This window comes from Brienomyrus brachyistius, chromosome 24 (genome assembly GCF_023856365.1).
Source record: "Brienomyrus brachyistius isolate T26 chromosome 24, BBRACH_0.4, whole genome shotgun sequence".
Lineage (NCBI taxonomy): Eukaryota > Metazoa > Chordata > Actinopteri > Osteoglossiformes > Mormyridae > Brienomyrus > Brienomyrus brachyistius.
The window spans coordinates 1,347,739-1,370,471 of record NC_064556.1 but is presented as its reverse complement, the minus strand read 5'-3'; the positions used below and the strand labels follow the sequence as shown (position 1 = coordinate 1,370,471).

Below are 22,733 nucleotides of genomic sequence, written 5' to 3'. Positions count from 1 at the left end.
AAATACAGTTTGGTACACTTGCAGAAACATTATAAAAGTACATAGTAAGCAATGGTGCCAGTTTGTTTTGATCTCAGATATCTGATCACCAAAGTCTTGGCTACATGAAGATGACTAAACGGTGTAATTGCATTCCCCCCCCTTTTATGGAGCTGATGGGGGATGTATCTGGATGGTGTTTCACCGTTACGTTGTTCATCAAATTACCATCCGAATGCGATTAACATAAATGAACATAATCTGACATATTTACAAGGGGTGGAGTCACAGTGGTTTAACACTCTGTGGTGTTAATTCAACACAATAAGAGTTAGTAAAGTGTGACACTCTAAAAGCAACACTGCCTACACTCTAAAGAAAGCCCAGCTATGAGTACATTTATAGTATTTAGCACTCTTATCTAGAGCGACTTACATTTTTTCTAAATTCGGGGACAGTCCCCCTGCAGCGGGTTGGGGTTAAGGGTCTTGCTCAGGGACCCAATGATGGTAGTGCCAGAGGTGGGACTCAAACCCACGATCTCTTGGTCCTAATCACTAGACCACCAACACCCTGCTTATGCAGAATAAGACCGACCTGGAATGGGAGACATATCTTATGCAGATATCGGCCCAGTGGTATGTACAGGTATTTTAACCACCATGCATTATAGGTTTGAATTACCGTAACCCGCTAATTTCCTCCACAGTATTGATTGCAGTGTTGTGTGGCTACTTGTCAGATAGGGAAGAACATTCTCAAGTTTGATTATAAGACATATTATGCCTTATTACAAAGATGTGAGCGAAGTCATTTATTACCGCAAAAACCTACTATTCGCATACATGCAAACTTGTTCTGACCGTGCCCACAAAATTAAAATCGAGTTCCAGAAAGAAATCCATAAAATGTGCGCACAATTTACTTTTCTGCACTTTTTGTGACCCCTACAGAGGGGCTGCACGATTTGGGGAAAATATCTAATCAAGATTTTTCCGACAGGCATTGCGTTTACAATTTGATTTGCAATTAAATTTTTTATGCCAAGCTTCAGTTCAATATTCAGTGTGTAGTAATTTTAAAACATATGACGCAGCATGAGATAGCATCCATATTAACTGGTCTATATTCTAATGCAAGGGTGAGATTTTAAAGATGTGGTGTGTCAAGTTAAATGAAGTAATAATGAAAACAATTGCAACAAAAAGAAAAATAGCGATCTTGCAGGTAACACTGATTACCCCCTAATGACACTAGAACCGCCTTTTCCCATGCCAGTGAACAAGCAAGAACTACTTCGGTGTATGCAGCCCTTTTGTTTGCGCTGATGTGCTACTAGTGTTAATAACAGCAGCTAACAACACTCCAAAGCCGTAATGATCATAACAGAGTGGCTGTTCTCTCCTGAAACCGTAAAGCTGGAAAATATTAAACGTAGTATGCATTTTATAAAATGTTGAATAAATAGAAGTCATTTATTGGCGATTTCATGTTGGTCGAAGATTATGCTTTTTAACAACTGTATACTGTTATTTTCTGTACAAATCAATTCAGGTAAAACAAAAAAAAACTACTTGTTCAGGGTTGCAAACTCTTTCAGGCTCTTACTGCAAATCTATATTCCATTCTGAACTTAAAATTAGCTGCATCAAAAACAGCAGTTTGCAAACACTACAAACTATTTACAAGGTAATAAAACTTGTTTATAATCAATAATTGGTGAGAATGACTGACACAGGGAGCATGGCATGAATTTGTAAAACTATTCTCAAAGCAGTTCTAAACCCTGGGTCCGACGTGCTGTATAATGTATATCCTAAATCGCAGCCTTTGCGATTTGCTAATGGTGTTGTTTCAAATCGCGATTTCGACTTGAAATCGATAAATCGTCCAGCCGTACCCTACAGGCTCCGCAGCATCTAGTTACCTGAGCTGCTTTTCTGTAAATGACTGCGTACAGTACAGATCCAATCCCCTCCAGTAAGACACGACTGCAGCCCCCCTTCCCAGGCCTCTTCCCGTTGGGGTGACGCATGCGCAGAGAACACAGAACCGTGTTCATCCGTTTCGCGAGTTTTCAAAGTGTAGTTTATCTGTTTAACGTGCTTGGAATAAGAAGTCCTCCGCATATATTTGTGCACAATCTGTGTTTCATGATTGTCAGTGTATTATAAATAAAAATATCTAATATCTACAATTTTATTTTTTCCCCCCATTTAAAGTTTTACAGTTAATGCATAGAAATTCATACAAAACGCAAATAACTTTTTTTTTTTTTTTTTAAATAAGCAGTTGTCTACGATAACTTAAAGTCATGCCTAAATATTTATTGATCACTTTTAAAATTTGTAGCATTCTGGATATTAATTTAGTTATAACATTACTGGAAAAATAATGGAAGGTATAATCCAAGTGAAAATGGTAGATTACCTGGATGCAAATAACATTCTGAGGGATAGCCAACGTGGATTTAGGAGAGGTAGATCCTGTTTAACTAATTTACTTGAGTTCTTTGAGGAAGCTACAAGAGAAATTGATCATAAAAGGCCTATGATGTGATTTCCAGAAGGCCTTTGATGTTGTCCCCCACAAACAGCCCTGGCTTAAGCACAAGGCTGCAGGAATTTTAGGAACTGTAGCAGCTTGGATCGAAAACTAATTAACAGACAGGAAGCAGAGATTAGTTATTAGAGGCACAATGTCACAGTGGGCCCGTGTTCATAGTGGGGTACCGCGGGGTTCAGTTTTAGGACCGCTATTGTTCCTAATTTGCATTAATGATAGACACCAATACATACAGTAAACTGGTTAGATTTACAGATGACACCAAGGTGGCCCGTGTAGCAGATACTGATCTAGCAGCATAGAGGCTACAACGGGATCTGGATTTAATTAGCAACTGGGCTGATACCTGGCAGATGGAATTTAATGTAGATAAATGTAAGGTAATCCATGCACGGAGCAGAAATATAAAGTACAGAAATTTTATGGGTTCCACTGAAATAAAGGTAGCTGAGAACGAAAAAGGCTACGAGAATGATTCATGGTCTTATGAGGAATGTCTTATGAGGAGAGGTTAGCTGAACTGAATCTGTTCAGCCTCGAGCAAAGGAGACTAAGGGAGGACATGATCCAGGTATATAAGATTCTAACAAGTCTGGATGCTGTTCAGCCAAATTGCTACTTCAATATTAGTTTAAATACTAAAACTCGTGGCCATAAATGGAAAATTAGCGGGAGAACATTTTAAAATGAATTTGAGGAAGCACTTCTTTACACAGCGTGTGGTTAGAGTATGGAATAGTCTTCCTGTTCAAGTAGTGCAGGCTAAAACCCTGGGTTCCAGGTTCAGAGCTAGTTAAGATTTTAACAACTCTGAGCTATTAGTCAATTCTCCCCAGACGAGCTTGATGGGCTGAATGGCCTCTTCTCGTTTGTAAATTTCTTATGCTCTTATGATTTGGAAACATCCACTTCATTATCAGTGGGGCAGCGTGTGGCTCAGTGGGCTAAGCCTGTGTGCCTGTAATCAGAAGGTTCAAACCCAGCCTCAGCCTGTGGGTCCTTGAGCAAGGCCCTTAACCCCCAGCTCCCTGGGCGCTGCTACAGGTGGCAGCCCTTGGCAGACAACTTCCTCTATGAAAAAAAGAGCAAGTTGTGGGAGGCGTAAAGACAATTTCCCTACGGGGATCAATAAAAAGTGTCAATCAATTATCTATTGCGTTATTCATTCTGGATTCATTAAATCAGGATTAAAACAGCACCTAAGTAATAACTGTCACGCCCAGCTCGTCCGATCCACGTGTGCGCCACACCCAATGATCATCCAAGTGTGCTTCCCCGATCCTGCCCAGCTCTACAGAGCGCTCGGCGGGCAGGAAGGCAGCGTGACCGTGGAGTCAGGAAATGGGTTTTTATTCCGGACAGAAGAAAGGGCAGAGTACAGCACATTAAACGACATCAATGACAAGTCTGGGGAAGATGGAATCAGACGCGGACTAAATACACAAGACAAGCCGAAAATAATAAACAGCTGGGCACGATAGAGGAAGCACACGTGGATGATCAGATAAGAGACTCGAGGACTGAGAAGGGCGTCTGCGGCCTCATGCTTCCCGATCCGAGCCTAAGCTTCAAAATGGCTGCATGACCGACTGAGTGACGCAGCTCACGGATAAACTGCGGAACTCTGGGCTGCGGCAAAATGTATCGAATTACATTAAACGTATAATTATGTTGAGAAGTATTAAATCCCAACATGTATGTTAAACAGGGGCAGATTTAAGGGACGGCCACCGCACATCAAAATAAAATTAAAAAAAACGAAATTTCTAATCTAATTATTTTAATTTTCCAAGCAGAAGCACAGAGCGGACACGGTGCATTGCGCCCCTCCATAAATATAACTGCGCCCCCCCCCCCCCAGACGCCGCCGTTAAACACGCTTATTTTGTTATTAGTTGTATCTGCTGACTATGATCCATCCTATTTTCCAATGGTTGCGGGGAGTCCGGAGCTTATCCCGGAAGCAATGGGCACGAAGCAGGGAACAGGGAACAACCCAGGATGGAGGGGCTCACTCACGCACCATTCACTCACATATGCACACCTATGGGCAATTTAGCAACTCCAGTTAGCCTCCGCATGTTTTTGGACTGTGGGAGGAAACCGGAGTACCCGGAGGAAACCCCACGACGACATGGGTACCAGAGGTGTGAGGCAACAGTGCTAACCACTGCACCACCATGCCGCCCCTTACAAGGGATATAGAATAGTATATATCATGCAAACAAGTATACACTGCCTTCCATAATTATTGGCACCCCTCGTTAAGATGTGTAAAAAGCCTTAAAATAAATTCACTTAATGCAAAAGCATACTCTCACACTGAAAATAGTAGAAAAATGTAACCTTCAACTCAAGTGAATTTTAAGAAAAAAAAATCCCTAAGAAACAACAGTGCTAACCACTGCACCACCATGCCGCCCCGCTGACTTTCTTACCTTGAAATGCAAAATATCTTTATATCATCCCGGAATCTTATTCATGTTTCTTGCTAGGATGGCGACAGGAAACCAATAACTTCTTCCCAAACGAGGAAGCAGTCTTAGGGGCGCGCAGGAGTTCTGGGGATCAACGTTATAAAAGACATCATAAAAGAGGCGTGTTTCCGGCGGGAAGTGACGTTTTCATCCGAGTTGGAGAGAAATAATCGAACGCACCATTATCCATGTGATTTAATAATTGGTAACGATAAGAGAAAGGGGAGAAGCTCCCACTAACAAGTAATTCTCATACCGCACATTCCGCGTTATATTTCTTCATGTAAAAAAAACGAACTGCAGTGAAATTTAAATCGTTAACACGCTTAAGCCTTCCGAATTGTCTCTTCTCTATGTTTCTACATCTCCACATATGTCACAAAGGTTATGCCTACTAAGAAATTAAAGTCTCCCATTACTTGGTTAGTGTAATGCTGAGAAATCACCTGTCTAGCCATCCATGAAGTACTATATTAAAACTGCCTCCCACTAATATAGTCAGTTGGATAAATAGCCCTGAGCCCGTGATTATATTTCCGTGATTTTATATAATAAACGTTTGTTCTCAATTAATATATTCATTAAAAAAAATGGAATAAAGAACCACAGTAATTAAATTTTCCGGGAACATATATTAAAACATACTGCCGTACCAGTAGAATGGTTTGTACCATGGCTAAACGTGTTGTTATCTTGCCATTGTTGAGACAAAAACTTGGCATCAGATTTGTCTGAATGCGATTCCCGAAGGAAAATGCCGTTCCCTTTCTGCCCTTTACAAAATAAAACTGCTTTGCACTTAACTGGATCTTTAAACCCCATTTTATTAAGGGACAAAATGAAATTTTAGTTTTAACTGAAATAATGAACACCTTAACGCTATAAGGAACAAGCTCCTGGAAAAGCCAAAGTACCGAAAGTACCGTACTTGGTGCGGTGGAAAAGCTGTGCGTGATTAGAGGGACTCTCACAGTAAGGTCGGAGACAGAGAGATGAGAAGATAATATGTTGAGAACGGGCATGTAGTTAGAATTATAATTTAGTGATCAATTGTCATTGTCGAATGGTAAATGTACTGCATTTATATAACGCTTTTCTACTCCTATGAGCACTCAAAGCGCTTTACAGTTTATGCCTCACACGCTCTTAGATTCAACGTAGTACTAAGTTATAGCGTAAATTTCACACTACCTTAACATTAGGTGTAAAGTCCATCGTAAGAAAGACGTTAAAATGGCGAAAATGGCTATCCGTTTTGAACGATGGGAAGACTAAATTAAACGCGGTTTACATCGAGAAAGAGTTATTCGTGACCGATTACATCCTTTTGAAGAATATGATGAAATATCTGTATACTCGGTTTCGTCGTGCCAAATTATAAAAAATTACCGATTTGTTAGCTGCCGATCTAGAGCATGGTACGGACAGAAACGGAGCCCTCAGTTCGGCTTTACAAGTATGTCTGGCACTTAGGTACTTTGCCACCGGCTCTTTTCAAAGTCTTGTGGGCGACTTGATGCATGTACACAAGTTCACCGTGTGCAGAGCTGTGAGAGCAGTGGCAGTGTCACTGAATAAACACATGAACACTTACGGGCACTGATCCCTGCTGCCCGTGCAGCAAAACATATCCCGTCGGAAGTTTTTTTCAGATCGCCGGTTTTCCAGATGTGTGGATGGCACGCACTTTAAGATAAACACCCAGCGACCACGAAATTGATTATGTCAACAGAAAGGGCAACCACTCTATAAACGCACAAATTGTCTGTGATGCCGACTTCATTATCACAAACTGCGTGATCAAGTGGCCAGGCTCGAAACACTACAGTTACATCCTCAGACAGTCTAGGGTTAGTTCAGACTTTGAAGCAGGAAGATATTCTGGAAGGTTTCTGGGAGACTCCGGATATCCCTTAAGAATATGGTAAATGACACCTTACCTTAGCCAAGTGGTTCTCAAACTCGGTCCTCGGCCCAAACTGCCCTGCTTGTTTTCCAGCTATCCCTGCCCTACACACTGCTGATTACCTGGATCAGGTGTGTTCAGTCAGCCAGAAGCTGAAAGACAGCTGGGTCACGTCAGAACAAGGAATGTGGTGGAACGGTGCATACACTGAAAAAAATGACTTGCAGGATTTACTTAATAAAATCCTTGTAACAATTTGCACTAGCACTTTTAAGTAGATTTTACTGCTGTAAAATGAAGTACAACTCACATGCCAGTATCAATTTAAATTTACTTATTACTCAACATAACATTTATCCATCCATCCATCCATTTTCCAAACCGCTTATCCTATTGGGTCGCGGGGGGCCCGGAGCCTATCCCGGAATCAATGGGCACGAGGCAGGGAACAACCCAGGATGGGGGGCCAGCCCATCGCAGGGCACACTCACACACCATTCACTCACACATGCACACCTATGGACAAGTCAGCAACTCCAATTAGCCTCAGCATGTTTTTGGACTGTGGGGGGAAACCGGAGTACTCATAACATTTATGAAGATAATAAATAAATGTTACATAATTATATTTAAGTAGCAAGTTTTAATTAATTAATTAAATTAAGTAAAATCAATTAAAAAAATCAAGTAAAGTCAGTTTATGGAGAATAATATTACTATAAAAATATTAAGTAAATCTTACTTAAACTAATATAATAAATATTACTGTTATGATATAAATATTTTTTATTATGTTTTCTCTAGCGGCGGCATGGTGGTGCAGTGGTTAGCACTGTTGCCTCACACCTCTGGGACCCGGGTTCGAGTCTCCGCCTGGGTCACATGTGTGTGGAGTTTGCATGTTTTCCCCATGTCGTCGTGGGGTTTCCTCCAGGTACTGCGGTTTCCCCCCACAGTCCAAAAAACATGCTGAGGCTAATTGGAGTCGCTAAATTGCCCATAGGTGTGCATGTGTGAGTGAATGGTGTGTGAGTGTGCCCTGTGATGGGCTGGCCCCCCATCCTGGGTTGTTCCCTGCCTCGTGCCCATTGCTTCCGGGATAGGCTCCGGACCCCCCGTAACCCAGTAGGATAAGCGGTTTGGAAAATGGATGGATGGATGTTTTCTCTATTGAACTCTTTCAGTTACTTAATTGTATTAAGTTAAATTACTCAATATAATTATGAAAATCTTACAAATTCTGTCCTGATAAATGTTACCAAATGAATGATTTTTTTTCTCTGCATTGAATAAAATTTTATGTCAGACCACACAACTAAAATGCATTGCAATTACTTTATTGTCAAACATCATCAATACAGTTATCACAAATCAATATAAAACATTTCAAACTAAAACATACAACCACACTCTCACTCTCTCTGTCACACACATGTATTAACAATGTAAAAAGGCATTTCAACACTTCAAAAAACAGCTGAAATATCCCTGGGGAGCACCGGTCTTATTTTAAACAAATAAAACATCTCTCTGACAAAGCAATCGCAACAATCAAACCATTAATTTTCAACACACAGTATGTCACTCTCGCACACTCACAAACGCAGACACACAGAGAAATTAAGTATATAACAATTAAAAAAACTTCTTAAATTTCTCTGAGGACTAAAACCCTTACTTTACACAAAATGTCAACAGCCAGAATTACAACCTTAAAACTCTGCTACAGCACAACTACAACATTTAGACATTCCTGCAATTTAACATTTAAACCATCTTACAAACAAGAAAATAGTTTTCAAAGCCAACAATTAGATATTTAACTTCTAAGACAGCAATTTCAACTTTAATGCTTGCATTTTTGGGGACATCTTGATCACATCTAATTCCAGAAATAGTTTCTGAAATACCTCAAAAGTGTAGTGCAGTTTTGGGGGGTATGCAAGGTTGAGGCCATAAATGAGCCCCATAAGCAGCATGCAGGCTTTCGCAGTACTGCCACATCCAGACATCATCTCCTGGCCTTCAAGAAGGATGGATACATCCACTGGCTCCTCTCCATCAGCACCATGGACGACCAGGATCTTGAGGACGAGTTGAGTGGCATCACTGCGGCTGTCCTCCTGATCATTGAACGAAGATCAGCTTACATTAAACTGAGTGAAGTCTATTTACAGTGAACCAGCATTAGTAAAACATTTGTTGCAAGATGTCTGCACTCCACAGTATCCTCTGAGTGACAGCTGCTTTAATATTTCTCTCAGCCTCTGCTGTGAGCAGTCAAAGCCACCATACTTTACAGTGGCAGAAAACCCTATGACCTTGTAACTCCAGAGCAGGTTTATTTTTTGTCATTATGCTTGTGAATCATTGACAAATCTCTCTAGTTTGTTCTTCTAGATGATATATTTCCATTGTCTTATTTGGTTGAACAGAATACTTCCATCCCCTCATCTTCCGTCCTTTCTTATTTAAGAAGCAACTTGCTTTATTTATAATACATTAAGTTTTGAAATTGAATCATAAAACAATTAAATTATGATTTACCATGCAATCTTCAAGAAGTTCCTCCTCTTTCTCCTGAAGGCTACGGATAACAGCTTCACGTCTCATCTCAAGTCTTTGGCTCTGTGAACAAATTATGATGTCAACACTAAACAACTATTTACATACAATGAACAGTCAATTGAGAGCAGACATGTGCAAAGAGCAGTGATTTCTGCACATGAAAAGCTAAAGTTCCAGAGTGTAAGGGCTTGTGCTATGCATGTGGACATACCGCATATATAGTATGAATCTTTGCGCTCTATAGCTTCTCTGCCCCTGCACATGTCATCTTTTCAAACATGGCTCTTGCTCCATGTGTGTTTGAGAGAGAGACAACAGGCTCTTCTCTGTTCATAAAAATATAAACAGCCAAATTTTGAACAAACTTACCTGGCTCAGTTTGTCCAGGATGGGCCTCAGCTTTGTCTCCATTACACCTCCCTTGGCCTTCATCAGGGCAGTAAGTTTTGGTGTGTAGTGGTCAAGTTTAAACATGAACCTCTGCTCCAGGGAAACTGTTGTTATTCTTCTAAATTCCTCCTTGACCTGAATTGACAAAAGATTCAAAAGTACAAAATTAAGAACCATGTCAAATACACACTCATCACTTTCTCTTTCACACACTCTCTCTCTCTCACACACAACATTAGTAACCAGGCCAAATAGTCTGATGCGAAGTAAAGGAAGGGCAAATTCTACATAAAGCTGCACATACAATGCTCAGCTTAAAAAGAGTAATTTGGTCTACAGTCGTAACTGGGAAAGAAGTACATTTCCAGTATATATTACATAACAGTAGTTCAAAATATATCATTCTAAAATCTAATTATTGTTATTGGCCTACACAACTTTAAGGATTTAAAAATGTATTTACCTCAGCTTCACAAAAAAAAGCAGACCATCTCTCTTTGAAGTCATCGGCTCCTGGACTACCACTCACAACCTCAAGCCTTCGATAGGAGAACGTTTTGGCCATTTTTTCTTGAATCACCCTAGTGTTGTTCTTCTTCTTTACCTCGCTAAGAAGCTCCTGTCTCTCCATTTCCAGTGTGTCATTAGTTTCACCACTTGGATGTGGTGGAAGATAGTTAACCTCTGCTTTCTTCGCTCTCTTGCAGTTTTTTGCAGGATTTCTCTCACTAGGAGATTTCCTTTTCAAGGAGTTGATATCAAGTTCAGGACAAGGTACTCCACGCCTTCTCATTTTAGAACGGTAATTAGCCATCTTCCATTTAAGACGCTGCTGCCATCCATACGTGCCTGAAAATGAAGTTGCAGGCTCCCTTAAGCATGGATGCTTTTTTAACAGAGCTTCTATGACTGCCTCAATCTGAGGACTAGAGGGATAGGCAGTATAGCGGAATATTGTTTCTGCTAGTATTTCAAGTACGTCAGAGTTCAAGCTTGGATTCTGGAGAAGTGAACCATCAGTTTCATAAGCCCTATTTCCTTCATGAAGGGGCATTTCAACATTAAATGAAAAGTTGGGTATCACAAAATTAGCAGGCCATGGGTCTGTTCGATACTCTGGGGACTTTTGTAAAATGTTGGTGTCAGATGAACCAAGTGAGGAACTGTCATCCTGGCAAGACTGATCCAGTGACACTGGAGATGAGGAAGATGCAGCATCCTGGATGGGAGTTAATGTAAGAATAACAGAAGGTTCTATTTTCACCAGTTTGATTGTGTCTTTGTCCTTAACCTCATCAGTTGAAGTTAGAGTGAAGAATTGATTATCAAAATCTTTGTCCATGTACATAACAGTATAATTTCCCTGGAGTTGAAAGTTATCTTTTGCAGCCGCCAAAAGTTCGTCTACAGTGCTAGGGAATCCATCTGGAAGGGTTAACTTGTGAACCTTAGTCTCTTCCATGATGACTCGTAGCTGGACAGGTGACAACATTATCAGTTTTGGCAAGTCGACCTGCAAAAAAAAAACAAAAAAAAAAACATAAAGATGAGAAAACATATTTCAAAAGTACAGTTGGGTTTTGTAGGCCTGGGTGATAAATTGATAATGGAACAATAAGACATGGTCAATACAGCTTCGATGGACTAGTCAGGATTAGATCTGTATTATATAACAAAATGCACATTTAATAAATACAAAAAATGTAACATATTATAAATAAAATACATGTACGTATTGCCTATTTTGAGTCTATATTTCTACAGTATAATGTTCTACTACTACAACACATTTGTCATATTTAACTTATGACAGAAAAGGTATTTAAAAACCAAAATTAATCTTTAGATCTCACACTGGAGTATAAAGGAATGTTTACCGTTGGCAGAAAGTGATTTTAATTATATCGTTATATATCGATATCTAATTATATGAAAAAAAAAAAAGTTTTAAGATTTTTTTCCATATTACCCAGCCATAGGTTTGCAGCTGAACTTCACCTACTTCCAAGGTGCAAGAATAAAAAGATAAAAATTCTAAAGAGGTTAAAACTCCAGCAATACATGTAGTATATTGAACAATTTTATTTTTTTTAAATCAGTGCTTTTCATCTTGTGGTTTCCGGTAGGTAATTAAGAAACATATTACAAACATCATTTAAATAATGTAGAGCCAGATGCCGATCTAACAATATAGTTGTGTTATATTGAGCAAGCACTGGTGGAGTTTTGACCTCTTCAAACAAATGCATGCTCTAGACAGATCGGAAAAAATATGCAATTTTTTATAATTAAAATCTGGAATAAAAAACACAAATAGGATCTGACTGTCATGCCCGGCTCGTCCGCTCCTCGTGTGTGCCATGCCCCCTGCCTTCCCACGTGTATTTCCTTGATTGTACCCTGCTGTATCTGATTACTTTGATTAGTCTTGTCTGGTTTTAAGTCCTGGTCTTACCTGTTAGCATTGTCTGTCATTGATGTTAGTTGGCGTTACATGTCCCATGCTCCCTGTCTTTATTAAATCCCTGATTTACCCCGACTTCCGCCTGTCCGCCTGCTTCCTGCCCGTTCGCCTCGCACGATCGCCGCTTTGTCCGCCAGCGATCGTGACACTGACAAGATGTTACACAATATGGAGCACACCATAAAAATATATTACCTAGTTTGACATGAAGATGTGGTGTTTCAGAGAAACCATTCGTGCAGCGTCCAGTGTATAGGTAGCCAGTGGGTACAAGTCAGTGAGGTGTGACTGCTCTATTACTTTGACTAGGCTTGTGGACTCCAACTTGAAACATCTTAAATGCTCACAGTACCATGCACCTTGTAATTTTACTACAAATGCCAAGCTGTCGTGAACAACAATGATTTGTACTATTTCGGCAAAGTCGGGCAACCCACCAGTAGAGCCATATACCAATATCATGCCAGTACAGTAACTGGTGCCCTGAAATTCTGTCTTCTTTGTCAACTGAACAGCTGTCTCTTCAGGAAATTTCTGTGAAAAAAAATCCTGTATGTTCTCATTTACAACATCTAATGGAACTCTTGAAATCTTCGATACAGAGACTGTAGGTTTTTTGACATTTGAACCATGGAGATGGTATGCTATCATGGACTGGTGTTTTTTTGCCATTGACTGCAAAATGTTACGATAGCAGCCAGTCTGTCTCACTATCTTCTTAAAGAAGCGGTGCTTGGCTTCAAACCTCATTGTCCATAAGGACACTAGTGGGCCAAATGCTTTAATGAGCTGTGGGTAATGTTCTATAAAATGGTGTTTTGGAATCAATTTCTCTGCTGGAAAAACACTGCAAAATCTATATCTATGTTCAGCAATCAGGCTATCTAGGTATCCAATACTTTCATCTGTGAGGACAGGACACATTATCAATTCAACTACATCTTTTAGTATCATCAACAACTGCCATGCCTGTTCGTCTTCTGGAACTTTGGGGCCCACCATAAGTGGAAGCAGCCTCAGCAGGCTCTAATTTTCATGTGCGTTACCACCAATGGTTTTACGAGAGACAAAGGTTGGTGGTATAGTTTGGGGATAATTTGTCTTGTCTTTCCACTTATATGGGAAAGATTTAATGATTACATTAAGCTCTTTCAAGACAGAAATATTTTTTCTTTATCAAGACATCTAAACACAATGCCAATTCTACAGGTACAAGACCCTCAAGTAAATCATGAAGCACATCAGGTGGGTAACCTGTGGTGACATGAAAATGACTTAATCTTTGAGTAATTGCAGAATGCCTTTTAACTCCATGGCTAGGCGTCTTACTAGCCAATGCTGCTTCAACATCCAACTGGTGTAGCTGTTTTGTTCTACCAGGGAACGCTCCTGACCTGACCTCAAGTTCCTGAAACTGGGATCGCTCTCCCATGCAAAATCGGCAAATGTACAACCCACTGAAACTTTCAACGAACCCAACTGAATGGGCACCAAGGTTATCTGCAATCACAGAAAATACAGTGCCTTTAATACATTTTCCTAAATAAGGCACAAAAATACCATCCTCTTCAAGGCTTTTCAAATCACTTAATAATGGCCCGAGAACTTGAGGGTAGCCAAATTTTTTTACATCATCTGCCTTGCATAAAACAGCTAAGTATATTGATGACAAAGTGGACCTTAATACTGATGGCACATCAGCCAACGCCTAGTAGACAGCTGTTACCTTGTGCTTCTTGCGAGAGGTTCCTAAGGGATTACAAATTTCAAAATCATCAGAATAGAGAAGAAGTGAAAGTCTAAACTCCTCTGCAGACAGAAATTTGTTTTCCTTGAAGTAGGAACCATCATGAAAACTGGTATACTGACTTGAAGAACCACAATGGCTCGCAGTCAACACATTCATTTCAATGTCATATTTTGTTAAAATTTGTGACAAGGATTGCAAAATTGGTACATATTGGAATGTCTTTCCCTCTTTTGCATCAAGTATAAATTCTACTGATTCAACAACACAGAAATGTTCCTTTAAGTATCTGTTTCTTTGGTATACTGTACCAAGAGGACCTTCTTCACTTAAGGCTGCATTAAGAGGATTTAACTGGCAAATGTTGTTTACCAAATCTGTGATCACCAATTCTTCAACAGTACAGTTATGATTTACTAAGGTGTTATAGACAATGTTTCTGATAACAGGTGCAGATGCTGAACATGTGATAAACTGAAGCTCCTCTACAATCTCATTTATACATCTACTAGGCACATTGAAGATGCAGTCTAATTTAAGCAATAAGGAGCCAATTTTATCAACTATGATTTTACCTAAATCCTCACCCTGTTTGACAAGTGTTTCAACAGAAGTAGCTTCACTTTCATCTACCAACCAACTACTATCTTCTGTTGCCTGACTTGAACATATCTGAACTACAGTATGTTTAAAATCCTCAATACAGTGAGGATTATGCTATCTACTTTTATGTGATGCAAAAGTTGAATATACATTAGTACTGTAGTCACAATCTTTAAAAACACAACGAACAGTTTCATACTTTTTCAGATGAGCTCCAAGGTGTTCAAAATATTGCCTCTCTGTGTGAAAACTAAACGAATTACATACATGACATGAAAAGGAAACAATCTGCCCTGTCTTGTTCAGTCTGTGTATGATCTCTAGACAAATGGGTGCGAAGTGCACCCCAACTTTTAAATGAACAAGGACAGTCTGTGTACAAACAGGGTAGTGACCGCCCTTGACCAGCATGTAAATGTTTCAATCTATAATGTCTTAATAGCTCTAAACGCTTTGATGTCCTAAAATTGCAGTTTTTGCATGGCCATATCATTTTAATATGAGGCCTGTTTCTCCCTGATAACACCTGCCTAGAAACCTGTCCTCCGTAGACCTGAACTGTCCTGTCCAATGAGCAAGACCACCCTGTAAATGAAAAACAATTTGTGATATTAACACCACAAAACATTTAACCACAATTATATGCTACATTATGCAGTTAAGAATAAGGAAACACATAAGCAATACAATATTCTGCAAATCTACAGATAGATTCATACTTACCTAAATGAAACTAATGTTGAACGTTAGACAAATCAAATTACACACCACTGGCTTATCCTGCAGCCTATCCTGGCTTGACACAATAACAACCCACTGCTGTGCTGGTCTGGTTCCTGTTGATAAAACATTTATTGAGCAATAAAAGTGACTGAATTGACTTGCATGAGGGGCTTTCCATTTGGTTGACTGTTCAATTAAGTTAAATATAATATCAAAAGCGGCAAAATAAATAAAATACCGATAGGCCATAAGGTGAACCTAGAAAAAGTGGCTAGAAATCACTTTTCGTTCCCACGTCTGGGCACTACTTTTTTAATGAATTTCTGGATAGACAACAGTCTTATGGCTTCTATGTTAAAAGTTCTCCACAAAAAATACTGCAGTTTTTTGTCAGGATGCAAAAATGTGTATAATTAGGAATTTACAAAAAACGAAAATCTCATGCTGCTAGTTTGGCCTGTAACTTTATTAATACGCATTTAATCAAAACAAAATATATGTCAAATCCACATTTATACATGTAGCTACATATCTGAGACAAGTATTGGTGCATTAATCAACTCAATTTTGAAGGAAGACCATGAAATAATGCAATTTTTTTTTATAACGCACTTCAACTTCACCGATTGGCACCAAATAAAACTGAAGAACAAATTGAAACTTAAACATTTTTGTTATGTTTTATTCATTAAAATGTTCAGTAGGCACTTAGGAATCACACAAAATTAAAGATAAAAACAGTTTTTGGTCCAAGTTGGCTAAAATGACTTGAAATGCTGGACTGCTGCACTAATTTTTCAATAACTACAAATATTAAACATTTTACAGCTGCTTCATTACAGCTCAAATCCAAGTAACCTGTGACACAGATCACCTTTACTCATAACTACTATCCTTATCACTATCATCAGAACCATCTTCACATGTAGCTCTTTCCTCTGTTTCCTGGAAAACATTTGTACAATTGAGACAGCGGCATAAATCTGTACAGGACAGATTTGCAGACATACAGGAGCATCTTCCAGTCTCACATTTGCCTTACTTGCAACTGCAGTGGACAACCTGCAACACACTATCAGGGGCTGGATTTCTAGTCATCCACGTCACTGTTAACTTCCCATCCTCGAGGTGCCATCCATTGCCAACAGGTGAAGGGGCACACATTTTACCTTTCAGAGAATGTCTCATTATGGCTGCTTGGTAGTTTGCCCTTTTGCAGTGTTGGTACAAAGCATCACTTGTCGGAGGCATGGATCGTTCTGGCAAAGCTGATGATGCCATGCAGAATGCTTTGTATCGTGCATCGTTCAGACTTTTAGCACATGATTGGCCATATAGGTGACAGACATATTTGCAAAGCACTTCAAAGGTAGACTGGTCCAAATTAAAACTGCTACCCAGATTTCTAAATGCAGTCAGGTATTCCTCTTTCTCGCAAGCAACAGAAAATGACTTTTTTTTCCCCTTGCCATAAAAGGCACTTGTAGAGTCACAGCCTGAGAAGGTATGGATCCAAATAAGTGCCAAACATACACTGTTGCCGAGAGCTGATGACACCTTACATAAGTCAATGATCCTCATTTTGTTGCCAACCCTAGTGAAAAAATACAATCTGCATGGTAAATCTGGCTGCAGACTTAATGCAATCACTGCCACATCAGTATCAGGGCTCTTGATGACTACAGTTTGGTGTTCCTGTGCAGCATGTTTTGCATGAAAAAACAACCTGGTGTCACATTCCTCATGATCACATTTCAGATTTTCAACAGCACTGACAGTTTGTAAACCCTCTGTTACAGCCATGTAGTGACACAGGTCTCCATGTGTTATGTATAAATGTAAGTCCTTACCTAAAATGGTAAGATCAGCGTCTCGCCACATTACATAGAGGAATTCTGCCAGTGCTTCTTTGTTTGTCCCATCCGACAGAAACTTCTTCCATTGTGTTGTGTCTTTTGATCCCGTCCATAAATTTTTACCTGTTGTGTGCCACCAACAGCTCTGCGTGATCATTCTACATTTTTAATACTAATTTCTGGATACTTGTCTATCACAAAATCTATCCGTGTACAGTTGTGCTTGAGAGCAAGCTTGACTAAGTACTGTAGTATAGTGTCAGCAAGCTCCCCGAAGGTACTTGGTATGGACTGAATGGCTTGAATGACTGCCATGCCATCAAAAAGTATAGCTCCATTTACTGGTACTCTGTCAACTAAACAGTCTCCACCTTTGGTTTCCAGAACATCCATGAGAGCTGATTTGTTTGTTTTTGCAAGAGAACCATCAGCACTTGATAAAGCATATGACACAGTTCCCAAGGAGTAGGAGAGAATTTCCCTCAAGTCTATCTTTCTTCTTTGACCTATGACGAGCAGTCTGGAGAAAAGCTTCTTGTCTGCACGTAGAATTACTTCCTTGCCTGCTGCAGATTTCTTATTTGTCTTGGCTTGATCACTGAATGTCTTTAGTTTTAGTTTTTTGATGGGGGCAAATACGTCAACTGATGGTGATAGCAGTCTTTGGTCCATAAATTCCTGAACAGCATTTTCCCCCTTTTCTGAAGCTGTGAGCAAATCCATCATAATTTCTTTAGCTGCAACTATTCCAGAGCCAAGACACAATGCCATCTTGGTGTGAGTCAAAAGGATTCAGCATGGAATCTAGTAGACTTTGTCAAGAACCTGGTGTACTGTCTGTAACAGGACTTGTGATATCGTACTTCCAGAGACACACAGTCTCTGTCTTTAATATGCACAAGAATGCTAGTGTCTTCCTTCATCTCAGCTGCTTTGAGCAATTGGCCTGTAATAAATATGTATTTAAAAAAACATAACAGTTCTCACTGTTCATGCATATGTGTATGCAAAAACTGACTGCACTATAAACATTATAATGTACATGTAATGTAAATATTGATGTATTTGAAAGTTAGTTATGGTTCTCAGTATATGACATATAACTTTAAGTTCAAACGTGTGCTTTATACCTGCCGACAGCGTCTCCGCTTGTGAAAGATTGTCCTTCTGGCGTTTGCCTGCCACAGTGATGTACTTTTTCTTGCAAATTATGCACAAAGCAGGAAGTACAGGACCCGAACAAGCTATCGGCAGTCCGGTACTGGACCTAAGTTTTTTTGTTGGGCAATACGTTGACGAAATACTATTTCCCGATGACAGACTGGTCTGTGTTATGATCATCACCAGCTTCAGGGCACCGTGAAACTCGTTTCTCGGCCGCATCCAAGCGCTTTTTGTCAATAAAACGCCGGTAGCAAATGGAGTGAAACCCTGCGTCTTCGGGCACACGGTCAAACTCGATTTCTAGACAATGTTTGTATGTTTCTGCTATTTTCTGACTCTCACCCTGCAAGTCAAGCCACCGTTTGATGCAGTTTCTAAATGTATCCCACCGTGTACGTGTAAAATCCTTCGTTTCTTCTGTTTTTATGGACGTGAGATGCATATAGCATTTTTTATAAACCCTTTTACTGACTTTTGGTGGAGGTCTGACAATAATTTCATCCTCTTCGCTACTCGATAGTGACGGCAAGGGCGCTGCCATCTTAGACCATGTTTACATGTCGTTCCGACGTTATGCCATCTCATTGGTCTAGCGGCAAGCACGTGACGCGAAGCCGCATCTCTCACCTTTAAAAAATGATTACGCGAGGATGGGACTATTGCCAACTTTATACACTTGTAAAAAAATAACTGCTGGATTACACATGGAGAACTTTTATTTTTTCATTCTATACCAATTGATCCTTTTATTGGAATAAAAAGAATGTAGTGCCCCATATATGGGAACGGAATGAAACGAAAAGCTGCTTCACCTTACGGCCTAGTGGTATTCAATTTTAAGATTACAATTTACTTAGAATTTCTGTGTTTATTTACAGTGACAATAAAATAATTAAACGGTATGAAAAAATATATAGTAAAGCTTATTATTTGCATACAGTTCACTTAAGTGAATAAAACGTGTACATATTTAAAAATTTTACTTCAGAAATTCTAGTTATCACTGAATCTTAATTTTACAATGTAGAAATTAAACAGGTAATTTAATAAATTTTACTCCACCACAAAGTTCTTTTTTTCAGTGTAGGTGTCCTGAAGAAACAGTGGGCTTGTTTGCACAGAGGTGATTAGGTATATAGTCTGTTTACATTAATGCCTACAAAAATGCTATTCAGAACAAGTATAGGTAAATAAGCTATGCCTAACCTTTATAATTTATGGTGCAAACATTTTGTCACTGACAGGTATAATAATGGAGCCAGACAGAGCTGCTGCAGTAGCAGGTGCCTGTGTTGTTCTCCACAACATGGCCATAGCTTGGAAGGTACCTCTGGTGGAGGATGGATGTGAGGTGGATGGGGACTTAGACATTCCCCTGCACAATGAGATCGACCTACCAGCTGAAGCGGCAGCTGCTCATGACTACCTCGCAGCATGGATATTTAGGGGAGACCTATGCCTACTACAATAAACAGCATACAGTCCCCTGAATTCTGTTCTGCAATTAATTCTAATAACTAATTTAAATTATGAGGACACAAAATAAAACATGGTTATGGTTCGAGCCCCAGCCTCAGCAGAATAGTCACCTGTCTATGGGCCCTTGAGCAAGGACCTTATCCCCAAGATCCAAGGGTGCTGCGTGCTGGCTGATTCTGCACTGTGACCCCCAAGCCTGATCTCACCTGTATATGTGTCAGTGTGTCTTATGGAGAGCAAGATGGAGTAGGTGAAGTTAAGCATTCCAATGTTCTTAAGCAAATGGAAAGAGAGGATCATTGTTCATTTAATAATGTCACAGTGACATTATTAATAGTCCATCACAATTCTTGCAGTAGAAATATTTCAGATTTATTTGACTTCCAAGTAACATACTATTAAGAATGAAAGATTGCATTAATCTAGAGCTCATTCTTAACAAGTTCTTCTTGCAATTTTTATATTTCTGAATATAGTTTTATTTTTTCCGCGGGGGTAGCAGTCTCAGCAGGGAATCCCAGACTTCCCTCTCCCCGGCCATTTCATCTAGCTCCTCCGGGGGAATCCCGAGGCGTTCCCAGGCCAGCCGAGAGACATAGTCCCTCCAGAGTGTCCTGGGTCTTCCCCGGGGCCGCCTCCCAGTGGGACATGCCTGGAACACCTCACCAGGGAGGCGTCCAGGAGGCATCCTAATCAGATGCCCGAGCCACCTCATCTGGCTCCTCTCGATGTGGAGGAGCAGCGGCTCTACTCTGAGTCCCTCCCGAATGACCGAGCTCCTCACCCTATCTCTAAGGGAGAGCCCAGCCACCCTGCAGAGGAGCAGCGGCTCTACTCTGAGTCCCTCCCGAATGACTGAGCTCCTCACCCTATCTCTAAGGGAGAGCCCACCCAGCCTGCGGAGGAAACTCATTTCGGCCGCTTGTATTCGTGATCTCGTTCTTTCGGTCACTACCCACAGCTCGTGACCATAAGTGAGGGTAGGAACGTAGATCGACTGGTAAATCGAGAGCTTTGCCTTTTGGCTCAGCTCCTTCTTCACCATGACAGACCGATGCAGCGCCCGCATCACTGCTGACACCACACCGATTCGCCTGACGATCTCCCGCTCCATCCTTCCCTCACTCGTGAACAAAACCCCGAGATACTTAAACTCCTCCACTAGGGGGAGGAACCCAACTCAGACCCTGAGAGACCGTTCTACCCTTTTCCGACTGAGGGCCATGGTCTCGGATTTGGAGGTGCTGATTTTCATCCCAGTCGCTTTACACTCGACTGTGAACTGGTCCAGTGAGAGCCGAAGGTCACGGTCCGATGAGGCCAACAGAACCACATCATCTGCAAAAAGCAGAGACCTAATCCTGAGGTCACCGAACCGGACACCCTCAACGCCCTGGATGCGCCTAGAAATTCTGTCCATAAAAGCTATGAACAGAATCGGTGACAAAGGGCAGCCCTGGTGGAGTCCAACCCTCACCGGTAACGAGTCCGACTTATTGCCGCCCATGCGGATCAAACTCTGGCACCGGTCATACAGGGACCAAACCGCCCTTAAAAGGAAGCCCGGTAGCCCATACTCCCGGAGCACCCCCCCCCCACAGGACTCCCCAAGGGACACGGTCGAATGCCTTCTCCAAGTCCCATGAACCCTCCAAAACCCTGCTGAAAGTATAAAGCTGGTCCACTGTTCCACGGCCAGGGCGAAAACCACACTGCTCCTCCTGAATCCGAGGTTCGACAATCCGGCGGACCCTCCTCTCCAGGATCCCCGAATAGACCTTACGAGGGAGGCTGAGGAGTGTGATCCTCCTATAGTTGGAGCACACCCTCCGGTCCCCCTTCTTAAAGAGGGGGACCACCATCCCGGTCTGCCAGTCCAGAGGCACTGCCCCCGATGTCCACGTGATGCTGCAGATGCATGTCAACCAGGACAGCCCCACAGCATCCAGAGCCTTAAGGAACTCCAGGGTGGATCTCATTCCATGCTGCTCAGTCTGCAGTATTGGAATAATCAGGACATTAGTAGTTATTGCTGTACAAAAAGTCAGTACATCAGACTGTTTGAAATACACTTTTATTAAACATGTTCAGAAGTTTTTACAATGACAGAATCAGACATTACACATACACCCAGAAGACTGAGGACAGGAGAGACGATGGTCTCTAACAGCTAGGACGTCTGTCTGTGTGTCTTATAAGGTTTGTTTCAGAGAAGAAATGAAGAACGTTAGAGGCTGCAGATTAATCTGTTTCAGAAAGTGGATAACAGCTTGCATGCGGAGCGACGGACATCAGGCAACATTTCACAAGCATCCTAAACCATCCCAAAGTACCACAGATAGAGGGTGAAAATGATAAACAGGCTGAGTGATTCTTAATTTTTTTTCCAGTTAATAAGCTAACATTAGCTTATTATCATCAAGTACTGGTTGATGCCGTTTGCATTAAAGTTAGCTGGCTACCAGATATAACAGTAAACAGGCAGCTGTATCATGAAGCAATATTTCTTGTTCAGTCGGATAACTTGTAGGATTTAAGGTAATCTGGGCTAAATTACCTTCTCGGGGCTGGCTCTACGCTGGGGAAAGAGGGGACAACGCCCCCTTAAACAAACGTCCTGCCCCCTTAAATCAAACTTTTAGAAGTTGAGAAAGAAAATAATAGATTACCCACAAACTGAATATGGACGAGATTTACTACAGTAGCTGAAAAATCCACTGGAAAAGGCACAAATGACATGAAAGGTTTCACCTCTTGTTCACTCTTTCCCTCCGCGCTCTGTTTGTGCGCAGGCACACACTGCACTCGGCAG

General features: G+C 40.8%; 3 protein-coding genes across 4 annotated transcripts in view; all 3 read right to left on the bottom strand.

Annotated features, from left to right (window-relative positions):
- The window catches only part of LOC125719997 (NLR family CARD domain-containing protein 3-like), a 63,938-nt gene extending 58,794 nt beyond the window's left edge, over window positions 1–5,144 (bottom strand). For both annotated transcript variants that reach the window (XM_048994935.1, XM_048994936.1), the window contains exon 1: window positions 4,983–5,144. The gene's annotated coding sequence lies outside the window, so the exon portion shown is untranslated. The remainder of the gene's footprint in view (window positions 1–4,982) is intronic.
- Window positions 1–22,733, bottom strand: part of LOC125719995 (NACHT, LRR and PYD domains-containing protein 12-like) — a 263,868-nt gene that overhangs the window by 97,763 nt on the left and 143,372 nt on the right. The gene's annotated exons all lie outside the window — the stretch shown is intronic.
- On the bottom strand, window positions 8,251–17,407 carry LOC125720001 (sterile alpha motif domain-containing protein 3-like). The gene is made up of 5 exons (XM_048994945.1): window positions 17,273–17,407; window positions 10,349–11,398; window positions 9,865–10,020; window positions 9,475–9,555; window positions 8,251–9,050 (listed from the first exon to the last, which is right to left on the bottom strand). Exons 2-5 carry the CDS (start codon window positions 11,375–11,377, stop codon window positions 8,754–8,756), a joined length of 1,563 nt encoding a protein of 520 aa, XP_048850902.1. The 5' UTR covers window positions 11,378–11,398; window positions 17,273–17,407; the 3' UTR covers window positions 8,251–8,753.